The sequence below is a fragment of the Vidua macroura genome, chromosome 3 (assembly GCF_024509145.1).
Source record: "Vidua macroura isolate BioBank_ID:100142 chromosome 3, ASM2450914v1, whole genome shotgun sequence".
NCBI classification, from domain to species: Eukaryota; Metazoa; Chordata; class Aves; order Passeriformes; family Viduidae; genus Vidua; species Vidua macroura.
Genome location: NC_071573.1, coordinates 29,533,609 through 29,546,241, shown reverse-complemented (window position 1 = coordinate 29,546,241; position 12,633 = coordinate 29,533,609). Strand labels below are relative to the sequence as shown.

Below are 12,633 nucleotides of genomic sequence, written 5' to 3'. Positions count from 1 at the left end.
AAAATGTGAACCCTTATCCGTACCCACTTGTATTTACTTATTTTCAGTCCTGCCAAGGAATGTCTGATAAGCCAGATGTTGCAGAGAGCAAAATGAGACTGATATCTGCCTGAGGTTGAAAACCTCATCTGAAAATGAGGTTTTCAAAAATTCTTTTCCAGATCTGCCTCTGTACATAGCTAATGCAATAAATGTATGTTAGGGTGAGAGAAGTCATTCTTCAGAGTTCCCAGACCTGGTTCCAAGCAAAAATTTCCTGTGTCAGGCCTAGAACTTTAATTATGATCTTGCTGCTTTAGAGGACAGGAATGTATTGTTGATGTATCTGGCTTGTTCATACTCTAAATTCAAAAGGTAATTTTTTTGTGTGATAGACCTTCTAGTTAGTTTCTTTCTCCAGTCTGAGAGATCACAGAGCTTCACTGAGCTTCAGAGCTTCAGTGTTGAGATGTCTATGTAGTTAGCATCATTTAGCAGAAAATGTTTTCTCTAAAAAAGCCATTCAAGAGGAAATTTTCACAGAAGTAATTATTTCATAGCCCTTATCAACAGGAAGCCTCAACAAACATAAACATAGCATAAAATCTCTTGACAACTGGGTGACAGGACTGAGAGAGGCTGACTGGCTGCTCTACACAAAACTCCCTCCTTTCCCACAGTGCCACAGGTAAGGATTAAAAAATGATGTGTGATTTGTATTTTCTGTAGTGCTTCTGAAGCATTCAGCTTTTTGAGTAAGATAAGATTCTGAGAATCAAAAGGTGGTGTTTCACATGTAAGTACTCGAGATTGATTTATTCACCAAGTTTAACTAAAACACAATTGACTGGCTTTTTAGCTTGAATTCCATTTTTAAAGGAGGTCAATTAAATGGACTCCATTATTGTATTAACCACTGCGGATTGTGTAATTTATTTCTGCCCACAGTCAGCTACAGAAAACATGATTTTAATTAGCATATTGTTGAACATTAGAAATAAAGTAGCTCTGGAAAACTTTTCATACATATTCTGCTTACAAAAGCTGAATTCTCATTCTGTTCCAAGTTAGCAAACTCGTTTCAATTTTACTTTAAAAGGGCAGCTAAACTTCTTCCAGATGTGAGGGAAATATTCACAAGAATCCAGCAAAATTCTTGACTAAAGAGCATGCTAAAATGCCAAAATATTCAGTGGTAAAAATATATAAATTCAGATACGTTAAACGTAGAGATTTTTCCCTAGGAGAAATTGTAAGTTAATTTTAATGTCTCTGTAGGATGAGCTTGAGATTATACTCTAGCCAGTTGATTCCTGAACCCTGTTTTACATTGTTTTAAAGAGTAATTAAAATAAAATATTTTGATCGGTGGTTACTGCTATCTTATTCATACAGTTCTAGAAATGGGGTTTCGTTGAGGCTTAAAATGGCTGTAAAAGGAAAGGATGACAAAGGGAAAAACTGGCTCTTCACAAAAGCTATGAATTACTGACTCCAGTGTGATTATCTTCTCAAAAACAGAAGTACAAATATGAGAATTTCTACTGATTTTTTTTGTAATGGCTCAGTGGACTGTTCAAAATCCTGTTTCCGACCTGCCTCCATTAAAAAGATGTTTCTTGGTGACAAAATACAATGCTTTGGGAGCAATGGGAGAAGTGAAAGTCGTGTCTAGGAAGTGTCCTAGCTCCTGCAGCACTGTGGACATACGCTGACATACCAAAGAACACGATTTGGAAGTCAACTGAAGGACAGAAAGAACATTTACATTCTTGAAACTTGAAGTCACTGCCCACTGCAAGATACATAAGAAAGGGTCTGCTTCAAGAACTACGTGACAGCTGGGTCTTTTCTGAAGCCTGTCAGAAAGGGATACCTGAACTCCAGGCAAACCAGTGTCCCCCTTCAGCTAGGGATAACATGCATAATATGTATCACATCCTGTAGAAAGAGACCAATGGGTGTGATCTTGATTGCTGGCTATTAGACAGAATCTTCCAAGATTTCCATCTGTGTATAATGCCAAGGCCAACTGTACCTTAATAAAGCTGTAGATTTCTGTTTAAAGTCTACATTCTCTGAAGAAACAAGAAAGGGACCTACCTTGTCTTCTTGATTACGGAAATAATACAGAATTTTTCCAACTAGGGTACACCAAACCCTTTTGGAATATCCATGTTTCACCTGTAATTACAGAACATCAGTAATAATCACAGTCAGAGAAATACTGACTATTTTCATAATCTCTGAACTTTGGTGATACTGGGAATGCATGTCTTGGTTAAAATTCCTATCCACATTACTGGACATGAAATTTAAACTGTGTAACTCTATTAAGGGCATACGAATCAGAGCATTAGATGAGATGCTTATCTGTACCAGAGTAAGGCCAGTGTTGGCCTAAACAGTGTTGGAATAAAGCAGACTGGAGGAAGAAGTGTTTTCCTACCTTTGTAAGTAATCCTTTCATAGCTGGCTTGATTTCAGACTGTACAAAGAGTGGGCTGGCAGCCTGTATTTTAAGAACATTCTGCAGTACTTTGATCCATTCCTCCAAGATATTGGGGGAATCTGCAGTCAGGTAGTATGTCCGTTTCTCTGTGGTCAGCTGTGTAGTAAGAAAGAGACCTGAGCTTCAAGAATTTACACATTTGACCTCACAGTGTGGGATTTGTAACATACACCACCCAATGTAGTTTCACAACTTCAGGGAACTTATCTTCCCTGAACTGCTTTTTAGTAATGAAACATTCCATGTCCAGACAGAGCAGAGAGACTCTTTCTAAATCTTTATCTTGGACATTCCAGGACGGCAAGTTGAGAAAATTCTCCTTTCGAATACATAAATTCTCTCTACCCCAGTGGCTGACCCCACAACTGCTCTCTTTATTTCTATCCTATATGTGATGATCCTTTGTGACAATACAAACTACACTCCAGGTAGGCCTTTTTATATTTTCTGTCACTGAAACAATTCTTTGGTTTCAAATGAAAGGCACTGATTATTTAATTCCAAATCCACACTTGGTCTTCCACTGCAACAAGGATGGAGGTAATGCTGAAACACCAACAGAGGAGATAAGTAGGCACCTGAATTGTTTGCTTTCCATCACCCCTTTCAATGTGGCTGGATGCATTTAGCTCAATTTGACCTTGAGGCTTTCGGATAACATCACTCTGGTATGGAAATAATGGAAAAAGAGTATTTTAAATCTACTAACAAACAGCAATAAATAAATATAGGACTAATTTAAACATTAATCTTGATAAATACTTTCTAGTTAGACAGTGTGTACCTTGTACACCTCTTGAGGAAGTGAGTACTGAATTACTTTCTAACAGCTCAGAAACCAGAAGTGCATTTTTTTTTCCTTCTAACAGCCTTAGATTATCAGTAAACAATATAATACAAAATAACAGGTAAATTACATGTACTTACTGGAGATTTGTAATATAGCAATTCACCTCCTTTAAGCACAAACCACCGTCGTTTCCAGGTCTTTACTTTACCACCCATTTTTAACAGATACCCAGATTTTTCCAAAGGTTCCTGGTTGTTTAGAAGTTAGATAAAAAGTGGTTAGATACACATATATACCTCTGCCCCTCAGAAATAGGTATAAATACACACAGAGAGATATATTAATGACTTAAAAGCATGCTAAATAATAATTATAGTATTTGATGAAAATTTTAATCTAAGGACAACGTTTTTACAGGCATCAATTAAGACCAATGTCATGCACATGGGATAACTAATGAATATCCCTACTTACTGTTATAGTACATGAAGGAGAGTAAGTGCCCCAAACTACAGAAAAGAATGAAGAATATGATGATTTCTGATTTTACTTTCTAGTTGTTTATATTAAACAAGGAGCAAGATGAATAAAAGATAAATGTATTATTTTTTTTCCCAACTCGAGGTCCTAACCTGAAAACCAGATATAAAGCACTGTAATTCTGATCTCCTCGCAAACAAACCTCTAGTGTGTACATCTGAAGAACAGAGTTCACACTTCTGCTCTGTGAAGAAAGCCTAAAATAATCTTCATCAGCAAGTAGTCAGTCCACTTGTATGTTAAGACACTAACTACAAACACAAGCCATTAAAAAGCTCCTGGAGGCTGACCAATACCTCATAATGGTTTGGTTTCTTTGGCCTGTCTTCACAGGTTACTCTACCTAGGATTTCTCTGATGTTTTCCCTGTATGAGGAAAGGATACAAACTTACTACTGCACATAGATTTCCACTGATGATATCAGCTCCTTCTTGGAATGCCCTTCTATTTACTTAACTATTCAAATAATAATTTTAAACTGTTTTGAGTATTTCATATGCAATCTGGTACCACACCTGGTTCCAAGAAAGGAAATCTCAAGTAATTTGAATTGTATTCTAGAGTTGTTGACCTATTTTTCCTTCATTATATAGGAAAGCTTAGAATTATCTTCCACTTTCCTTCACTGATTATAGTCTTACTTGGCTAACATTGTTGATATATTTTGCTGTTTGTACTCATAAGGCAGTCTGGGAGTCCGCAAGACTGAATGAAAAGGTTTGGTAGCAGTCTTTGAACATAAATAGACACACAGTACCTCAGGTGCACTTCTTCACAGAACTTCAGTACTCACATTTTTTCCATTATCACTAGATGAGGATGAGGTCTTAGGAAGTTTCTGCTCTGGCTCTGAATAGTCTGTATCTACTGAATATGCATCTGGAGGAATAGCATAGTCACTTTCAGAGGTCACAGAAGACAGAGATGCACCTGTGGTAAAAGAAGAAAGAGAGTTCTTTATATTTTTTTATTACTTTAGAAATAACTGAGATCAGAATAGCCATGCAGAAAAACATCTGAATAGAATCTCCAGGCAAACATAAGTATCAACATAAATCCATCAGGAACCAAGGATTTTTTAGAATATCAGCACACTGAACTATTAGCATGGTGCTAATCCTCATTTTATTTATAATTAAACAGTTAAAGTCCCTTGTAAAAGGAACAACAAAAAAAGTCTTCTGTATATTATCACCTTCTGTTACATTACGACAGCTTCTTTAAGGAGGGAGTTAGTGCCATGAATCATACTCATTGTCTAGAAAAAAACACCAGGATCTTTAATTAAACTAAGCAACCTTTCCCCTGCACTTTTTCTCACTCACTATAGCATCCGGATTTCTCAGGCAACTGCTTGCATTCTAAGAAGTCATACTCAACATCTGCTTTGTGTTGAAGCTGTAGGTGACTGTGTTTTGCAATCAGTATGAATTTGTATACCAAGGTTTTCTGTAAGTTTGATTTTCATATTTCAGGGGGGGTTTAGAGTTTATGAGCTTTAATCCTGAAAAAAAAATGCACCCTGCTTTCAATTCTGGTCAATCAGTAATAAAAATTCAAACTCCTCCCTCATTCATTTACAGAAGTATTTTCATGCATGCAAATGTCTTCTTTTGTAAGACTAGTGTTACACTCTGCAAGGTTATACTCTCCAAAACTGAAATGAGAACCCTTTTTCCCTTTGTTTCAATAATTTCCCAACTAATTTGCCAATTTTATTCTTAAAAAAAGGCTTTTCTCATTTATTGCTTTGGTAAGCCACCAAGACTTTCAGAGTGGGTTCTTCTCTTCTCATGGTGGATCTTTCATAACAAATTGCAGAGAGCTAATCATGCTTTTGGTGAAATGTGTGACTGCCTAGGTTTTTAAAGAATGTAATACCAACAAAGACATGTACATATGTGTGTGGTTAAGAAAGGTTTCCACACAGGAAACAATGCAAGGACTATTTTATGGGAAGAAAGTATGAACAAAAGGAATGGTTCCATTTTACAGACACAGATATAAAGTGCAGGTGAAACCGTGCAGGTGAAACCAGCTTTTAAATTACCCAAATTTAGCTTTCCTGTTGTGCAAGCATGTAACATGAGATATGTCTGCAGCCATAAGACTGGTTTTTGCTCAGCAGGATGGAGCTGCTGGGAAGCAGAATCTATGGGTCCTTTTCACACTAATGTGGGAAAGCTACATCACTGGAAACAGGACTGGACTCCAGCTGTGGCTGCCACTGGAAAACATTGAGTGGGACCAGTGGCTCTGTCACTCTCCTGCAGGTTCACTGAATGGAGTTCCTAGTAACTGGGATTTTTGCATGTATAATTGAGACTACCAAATAATGTTATTTAGCATTTCTAAAGCAATATATAATGAGGAATCTTAACATTTGGCCTCACTGGGATCTTGGTCTCCCTTGGTTTACGCAGTGAAGAAAACTCACAGAGATGTGACACTGAGAATGTCACCTAATGAGGAAGGACTGTATCTTTCAATATTATGAAGCATATTATTTCCATTTTGCAGATGGAAAACACAGTCACCTAGAACTGTGAGATTTGTCTTCCACAAAACACAGGACATTACCAGATTCAAGTGTTCTAACTAAATCTTTGCACAGGACCTTAAGACAATCACTGTAAAAATGAAAAAAGTCTTCTATTGCATGAGGTGACAGAACCAAATAATTTATTGAGGGGACTTTCTCACCTGCTTTCTGATCACATGAAATTGTTTTATAAACTTGAATATATTTGTGTTTTCTTTCTGATGGCGATTTTTTTTTTCTATGTCATTTTTATTTTTCTACAGTTAAAAGTCACAGAAGTCCTTGGCATGACAGAGTATAGATAGAATGGTGCTTCTTGCTTTAAATGTAGAAGTCACTTTTCCTTCATGACAACAGCCAGCTATAAGATTAATACCTTAAAAAGGTATTTATAATAACAGCAATAAAAATAAAGCCATCTATAACAGTCTTTACTTCTCACTGAGTAATAGATGTGGGCTTTGAGAGCCTAGATTTTACAAGTCCACACTGTTTAGTGAAGAAATCAATTCCTAAGAAAATAATGTAAACTGCCTGGTTTTCCAAAGTTCCCAGAAGTTACTTGTTCTTATGGTTTCGCCCACCTCGTTTCATAGCCCGAGGACTGCCTGGACCACTTCTGCTTCGAGAATCAGACTCGGAAGTCCTTGAGCTGGACCGAGAGCTGTCTTCTTCCTCAGATCCTGACGACTCATCTAGAAACGGGCTGTTGCTTATTTGAGTTGCTTTCTGCAGAAATGAACACAGCATCCTTTGATAGCTTGCATAAAGGGTATCAGTCATTTCCTTCATACTGTGGCAGGGCTCTGCTGGCTTCATAATATTCAAAGCTGTTCTTGCCTGGGTTGTGAGTTTTGGCACAAAAATGTTAACATGAAACTGAATTCCCTCTGCCCTCTGTATACTCAGCCACACCCATGCTTTAAAACAGAAACCTGAGGTAGCTCAAGGCATAGGTCTTTCCAAATCACAAAAGGCTGCCAGAAGACAAACAATGCTATGATTACTGACTGCTGGCTGTATGACTAGAAACAGCTTTGGCACTGACACAAAGACATTTCTACACATACACACACTTTTAATTATGACACTGAACACCATGTGGTTCTGCTTAATAATTAACAAGCCTTTGGAAAAAAAATCAGCAAGGAACCTAAGAAGAATTGACCTAGGCCAGTGACATTTTATAGGCAGTATTTTCCCCAGCGATTTGACATTTCTATTACTTCTGGGGGTCTTTGATCTCTATACATCAACTTACAACATATTTGACATGGTTTTATCAAATGTGAAATAGCAAGTTCCTGGATGTGAAGCCTAATGGTATTTAAAATTTTTCTTTAAACAGTAATACCGTTACCCCTTTCAAAGTGGTGTAGACAGGAGTGGTCATGTTCTTATATATCAGAGACGTGTATAATCCAGATATGGAGCATGAAGTTAGTGAAACAGCATCTAAAAAAGCAACATATTGTATAAATTGTCTTCCTTATTCACCCTCCAATTGACAAAATAAAAATTTAATATTTTTTGCATTGTATAACTGCTATAAAAAGCAAACAAACTCCTAAACTGTTTTGGATGTGAGATTTATAGCTTTTTGAAATTTACAGTGCTTTTAAAGACATAAATAAAATTGCAGTCATGAACACTGGCCCTTTTAAAATTGGTGCCTGGTATAGATTCTTCAAAGTAGTGAAATGCAAAGTAAACTGGAATGAACAAAGTACAAATTCAGCACAAAGTCAAGATGAGAGGTACCAGAAGACAATGGAAAGATAACCTTCTAGGTTTTAAACAGCTGTTAACTTAACCTTTCTAAAAATATTTTAAAGGTCCCTGCTCACAAATCACCATAAGAGAACTTTTGTTGGTGGGACAATGAACAGCTAAACCACTTACTTTTATTAAGAGATTCCATGGTGAAAGCTTCAGACATCCTTAAACCAGATTTGGCTACAGCATAAATTCTGCTTTCCTATACAAGCAGAATGGATTTGATAGTAGATAATTAAAACACAACAATTACTTTTGTTCTGTTTAGCCTCCTAGTCTTTGCGTTAGTGCAACTATGGTTAATAAAATGACCTTGTCAATAGCAGCTGAAAAATGCATCCTTCTTTTCTGTGCTGTACACTGATAGCCATAGCCTTTTTCGACATGTTTCATACAATGTAAGTAACTTATTCTTAAAAATACTATTATCAGGTGCCAAAGAAGCTATAGTAAGAATGTTTTTATTGGAATATTGTGTGTTAGAAGCAGAGAAATGCCATTAGAAGACAACATTTTTGCATTAAAAGGCTACAGTAGCAAAATGTGTAATGCAAAAAGTTCACTAAAATATAGAGAAGTTATTACATAATATATTATTCCTGAATAATAATTAATAAACATATTTAATAAATTATTAATTAATAAATCTCTGACACTGAAACCACAGAACTAGTGAGCCTTGACACAGATAATTTTGGATTTTGTGTAAGACATATTAATATCTATGTTAATATCCTAATGTTAGTGGCTTTAAAATTTTACTTGGAAATGTGATCAATTACTTCTGAAATTTGTAGTTGTCTGCTGTCAACTTAATTGTCTAGATTGTGAGTGGTACAGTAGTTACAGCAAGGGCATTGACACCACCGTTCTTGGGCTGTGTTAGTGTTCAGATAAACAAATAAATGCAGTCATAAGCATTACATCCTTGGATACACTCAAAAAGACATACATAACTTAGATGTCACATGAAAAAAAACTGGGTTTGTCTATAAAATACAGACTATGTTTTTCAGTGGCAGGAATACTGTGCTGAAAATAAAACTAAATTCTGAGCTTGTAGTTATGATTAAGGTAATGCCCTGTCTTGTCAATAAACGAAAGTAATTAAAATAGAGGCAACAAAAACCACAGAAGAGAGTAATGAAAATAAGTTAGTTTTGCCAGCAGGAAAAATACCTATAAGCACACTTACCCAGGAAGGAAATCGATGTAATGGAGGCGTTGGAGGTTTGTTGCTAGCACCTTTTTTTGTCGTATCACAAAGTTCCTGGGCTTCAGCATTTTGTGCTTCAGTGCTGTCATAGGTAAACACTCCTTCATCACAGCCAATCTCCATTTTCTCTAAAATATCAGTATCTTCTCCATCCACCAGATCTATGTCTGTTTCCTGAGGTCTCCACGGACGGATCATGCTTATGGCGTTTCTATTTCTACCATACATTCTGTCGGAACTCAGCTGGGGCTGGCTTAGGTGTTTCTTTGCTAACACTGAATTTACACTAAAGACATTAGGAGTTCTTAACTTTGGATGTGGCAAATTTGAGGGAAAATCTGATGGAGTTGTGCATTGAGAACCTGCAGAAGTTGCTAGAATTGGGTGTTTGGTTGTTAGAGAAGGAGTTAAAATTGGACTTGGGGTATTTGCCTCACTGGATGAGGATGAATAATCAAGCCTCTGGGACTGAAATTTCTTATTCAGTTCATCTGAAGAACTATCTTGGTCTTTCTTTTTCCTTATGAAGTCAGAGTTGCACTTTCCACCCAGATTACTCAGGCCTTTTCTTTGGGACCCTTGCTGCCATGAGTACAGCTTCTTTTGCTGAGTCCTCTTAACATCAAAACTCTCTTCTTCAAAGAGAGAACTACTGTCATCAGATGCTGTCAAATACATTTCACTTCCCACTCTACTGTACCTTGCGTTCTCTTCAGATGTGTGGCTTGAAAGAGTTGATGCACACCTGGATTTCAGTCCTTTATTGTCTCCTCCATCCTCATCTGAGCTCCAGTCACTCCCAGTAGTGCATGAGTTCTTTGACATGTCACTGTCTATGTCTTTGGATGAGCAGCTTGTTCTCACATTTTTGTTCTGCTCTGAACCAGAGGAACTTTGTTGCAATGACTTCTGACCTTTATTTGTCTCATGTACAGGACCAGCAAAGGTAGTTTCCAGGATATCCTTCTCTGGAGGAGAAGTATAATGAACATGAGAAAATTACTTTAGCAAACTTGACTGATAAATGGTTTTGTCATCATGCCTGCAAGTAGCAAGTAGGTAATAATTTCAAATGCATGAGAACATATATGTTTTTTTAATATTGTAAATAATAAACATTAAGAAAAATATTATAAATTTTTTAATGTGACTGAATGCAAATTAAGTTTGCCAAAAAACTGTAATACATGTTACTAGCTGAACTAAAAATGTCAATAAATACAAAGATAAGCAGAATGGAGCCATATTTTAAAGCCAAGTATGTGTGAAAACAAACAGACAAAACTAACAAAAAGCCAACTACTTAGGAGGGCATACAAATTTAGCTGCTTTATTATATCTAAGGAAAATTAAAGTTTAATAAAGCTTGTCAGAAAGGATTTTCATTAACAAATCAAGTATTCTGAGCATTTCTACAGTGTTTATACACAGACATTTATTCTGGAAGCTATTATTGTATTCCCCATGGTGAATGCTTAAAATATACAAGAGTCTCATGGAAAGTACTTCAGGAAAGACGCTGTGTTAAAAATAGCTTTGTTCCTGCTCTTCGCTTTTACCTGGTTTTAAAAAAGAGAGCTATAGCTTGCAACATGTTAGTGAGGCCTGCATGTTCCCAAATTAAACTGGATGCAAGAACTAGGGTTTTTCTACACAGACACTTGGAAAAGTCTGTGTTAAATACCTGTGTGAAGTTAAAGTAGACTGAATAAGACAAAGATTTTAATTTCACCCACATTAAAGTAATGAAGTCCCCAAAATTATCTGTTTCCATCTAGGCAAGCCTATGGTTCTATGTCTTATCCTTTCTCTTGAAAAAAAATCACTCTTACTTCAATTCCCTCCTCTGTAAAAACAGAAGTAATAATACATAGCCACCTTCATAATGAACTTGCTGTAATATAAATACACAAAATATTCATAGGATCTCTTTCAGTTTCTGATTTTCAAAACACCTCAGCTTGCCATTTTGGATACCATGATTAATTATGGAGAAAATACTGAAGTCATAAACAGTACAAGGGATTTGAGTGAAGGACCAGAGCAACAACAAAGGTCACAACCACATCTTTACTTCACAGCCAAAGCACCCAAGAGCCTCTTCATACTGCCAGATAATGTATTAGTGGTATTACAGAGACTGTAGTGCTCAACAGGATGATTTCTTCCTAGTAATAGAAAAGTAGCAATGGAGAGGGAGACAGTACTGGTATGCACTTTGAAAACAGCTGGTTTGGATGCACTGGCAGAGTTGTTGATTTTAGTTTCCCACTTATGTCAGAATAAAAATTAAAGTGTTGATGACAAGGTACCTGGCATGTTTTTGCCTTCAGGGTAGTTTGACTCTTTAGATGAAGCCTTGCTTATTTCTTCAAGCTTAGGAGACAGCTGAGGACTTCTTGCTCTATTTGAAAAGCATCCAAAAGTCAAACTGCTTAGTCGCTGACACTCTCCAGGTTTTTGTGTTGAAGTAACAGATTTCTTACCAGTAGCTTCTGAAGAATAGTAATTCAGAAATCTTGTGTTAGTGAGATACAACAATTCGTCTCTTTACTCTATAGTGCAAAGTTTTTTTTTAATGTAACTAAAATTTAGGGAAAAAAGATAACAAAAATCTATTATAGGAAAAAGAAAAGCTACCTGACATCTCTCCATATTAGGAGAAACCCAGAGCAATGTTTCTAGTTCTGAAAAACTGATATAACAATAGAAAGAAAAAAAAATCTTTTAACAATTTCACAGGAAATACAGAAGAGTAAGTTACCAGGTTTAGAAGGTCTGTATGGACAAGGACTTCAAAAGAAAGTGAAAGCAGAAATTGATGAACTGCCTCGAACATGAAATCTGTCCTCCTTGTTCATAAGAATCCCTGTAGCGGATCCAGGAACAAAAGGCCCTTACCCTACCTGTAAAACTGCTTAAAACAGTACCATGTGTTCATAATTTATAGCCTGTCATCAGCATGGATACATTTATGGTAATAAATTTATTAATATTTTTGGGCATTTCAGTAACTATGTATTGGAAACTACAGGGTCTCAAAAAGCCTTTAAATAAATCTGTCAGAAGAGAATGACTAGAAGTGTATGTAATTGCTACTTATCAAAAGATAGCAAAGAAGCAAAACTATCCAGTTTCTTAATTAACAGAAAAGAGCATTTTAGTTAAAAAACTTTATACTGTATATGAATTTGTAAATTTTTGTATTTTCATATATTATGTGTGTACACACACACACTCCTCTACACACGATTTCTAAGTATCTGCGTATTTACAT

General features: G+C 36.2%; 2 protein-coding genes across 3 annotated transcripts in view; one reads left to right on the top strand and one right to left on the bottom strand.

The window, feature by feature from the left end:
• THADA (THADA armadillo repeat containing) overlaps positions 1-12,633 on the top strand; it is a 215,153-nt gene that overhangs the window by 22,384 nt on the left and 180,136 nt on the right. The window lies entirely within an intron of this gene.
• Positions 1-12,633, bottom strand: part of PLEKHH2 (pleckstrin homology, MyTH4 and FERM domain containing H2) — a 54,256-nt gene that overhangs the window by 20,513 nt on the left and 21,110 nt on the right. For both annotated transcript variants that reach the window (XM_053972841.1, XM_053972842.1), the window contains exons 7-16: positions 11,669-11,851; positions 9,336-10,324; positions 8,267-8,342; positions 7,725-7,819; positions 6,949-7,093; positions 4,616-4,752; positions 3,419-3,529; positions 3,070-3,156; positions 2,429-2,587; positions 2,083-2,163 (exon numbers count right to left, since the gene is read on the bottom strand). In XM_053972841.1, the coding sequence (XP_053828816.1) occupies positions 2,083-2,163; positions 2,429-2,587; positions 3,070-3,156; positions 3,419-3,529; positions 4,616-4,752; positions 6,949-7,093; positions 7,725-7,819; positions 8,267-8,342; positions 9,336-10,324; positions 11,669-11,851 (2,063 nt within the window). The remainder of the gene's footprint in view (positions 1-2,082; positions 2,164-2,428; positions 2,588-3,069; positions 3,157-3,418; positions 3,530-4,615; positions 4,753-6,948; positions 7,094-7,724; positions 7,820-8,266; positions 8,343-9,335; positions 10,325-11,668; positions 11,852-12,633) is intronic.